General features: G+C 48.8%; 1 protein-coding gene across 1 annotated transcript in view; it reads left to right on the top strand.

Annotated features, from left to right (window-relative positions):
- The window catches only part of ABCF2 (ATP binding cassette subfamily F member 2), an 18,084-nt gene extending 16,404 nt beyond the window's left edge, over positions 1-1,680 (top strand). Inside the window, exon 15 of the mRNA XM_006767305.2 lies at positions 1,055-1,680. Coding sequence (XP_006767368.1) covers positions 1,055-1,192 — 138 coding nt within the window. The 3' untranslated portion in view covers positions 1,193-1,680. The remainder of the gene's footprint in view (positions 1-1,054) is intronic.

Raw genomic sequence — 1,680 nt, 5'->3', positions numbered from 1 at the left:
AATATGATGCCTTTTTTTTAGAGAGAGTGGAAGAGAGAGGGAAAGACAGAGAGAAACATCAATGTAAGAGAAACACATTGATTGGTTGCCTCCTGCACAAACCCTGACCAGGGCTTGGGTCGGGGAGGAGCCTGCAACCTAGGTACGTGCCCTTGACCAGAATTGAACCCGAGACCCTTTGGTCCAAAGGCCAATGCTCTATCCCAGGGGTCCTCAAACTACGGCCCGCGGGCCACATGCAAATACAAATATTGTATTTGTTCCCGTTTTGTTTTTTTACTTCAAAATAAGATATGTGCAGTGTGCATAGGAATTTGTTCATAGTTTTTTTTTAAACTATAGTCCGGCCCTCCAACGATCTGAAGGGCAGTGAACTGGCCCCCTGTTTAAAAAGTTTGAGGACCCCTGCTCTATCCATTGAGCCAAACCAGCTAGAGCAACACATTTTTATTTGATTTGGGAAAGGGACTCAGGGCATAGATGGGGTGGTTTGGACCAGATCTTATGGCTCTTTGGGAAAGTTAGAAAGCCTTAATGGACACTTCATTTCTTCAGTAGCTATTTGGGGATGTTAGCCTATTTAATATTGTTGGCCAAAATCAGGGTGGGAGTTGGGTAGAGAACAGAGTGCTTTTGCTACTGTCCCAAGGTTCTTCAGCCTAATGGCATACTAAGGAGGATTTTGATTAGACAGAGGGCTACCACCAGTCTTTGGTGAAAAAGCTGCTGGTCATTTCTCTGAAGCTTTGGGGAAGATGGGATGGAGCTGAGAGTGAAGCCTGTGAACAGATCGAGGCCCTGCTAGGGGACTAGTAATCAGGAGGACAGCAGCTCCTGGCTGGGAGTCTCCAAACCTGCTCGTTATATTTCCTCTGTGTTAAGCCATCCCAAAGAATGTGGAGATAGTGAAACCAACCACGAGCTGGATATGAGGCTGGTGAAGGGGCTTGGAAAGGCTGTGGAGTCTTTTTCCTGGAATTCCCCAAAAACAGCCTTCTGGGAGGGAGAGAGAGAGTGCTGGCCAGGATCATTAAGTCTATGATTTGCTTTCTAGGTAGCACAAGAAATCTGGGTCTGTGAGAAGCAGACAATCACCAAATGGCCTGGAGACATCCTGGCCTACAAGGAGCACCTCAAGTCCAAGCTGGTGGGCGAAGAGCCCCAGCTTAGCAGGAGGACCCACAATGTGTGAGCCCTACCCTGGCCAGATGGGCCAGGCCCCTGGGGCCGCACTCCTGCATTGCTGCAATACCACTCCCCAGCTCCTCCCTTGCCCCCACCTGCCTTAGCTACACTCTGTGATCCTATCTACAGCTGGACAGTACCTGTCCGTTTTCTGTCCTTCCCATTATTTTTGTCCATGTCTGGACTCAGCCGGCTGTTCCTGCCAGCCCTTGCTGGTTCCTGACCCTGAGTGATGCAGCCAGAGGCACCTGAGGGTTAGCCCAAGGGCCCACACCCTGGTTGGCTTGTGAAGGAGCTTAGGATCCTGGTTTTCTGAGTTTTGATGAAATTGGAGGAATACAACTCAGCCCAACGCCCCCATTCCTTTCTGCTTCTGGTTTGGAGCTCTGGATCAGGGCCTTATTCCTGATCGGTTTTTAAATAATTATTTAAAAGTGTAACTTTTAGACCTGCGTGACATCTACAAAGCGTCCAATAAAGAAAGAACAAGCCATG

Source organism: Myotis davidii, unplaced genomic scaffold (assembly GCF_000327345.1).
Source record: "Myotis davidii unplaced genomic scaffold, ASM32734v1 scaffold762, whole genome shotgun sequence".
Taxonomy (NCBI): Eukaryota; Metazoa; Chordata; class Mammalia; order Chiroptera; family Vespertilionidae; genus Myotis; species Myotis davidii.
Note: the sequence above shows the minus strand (reverse complement) of the source record. Positions and strands in the feature narration are given on the sequence as shown.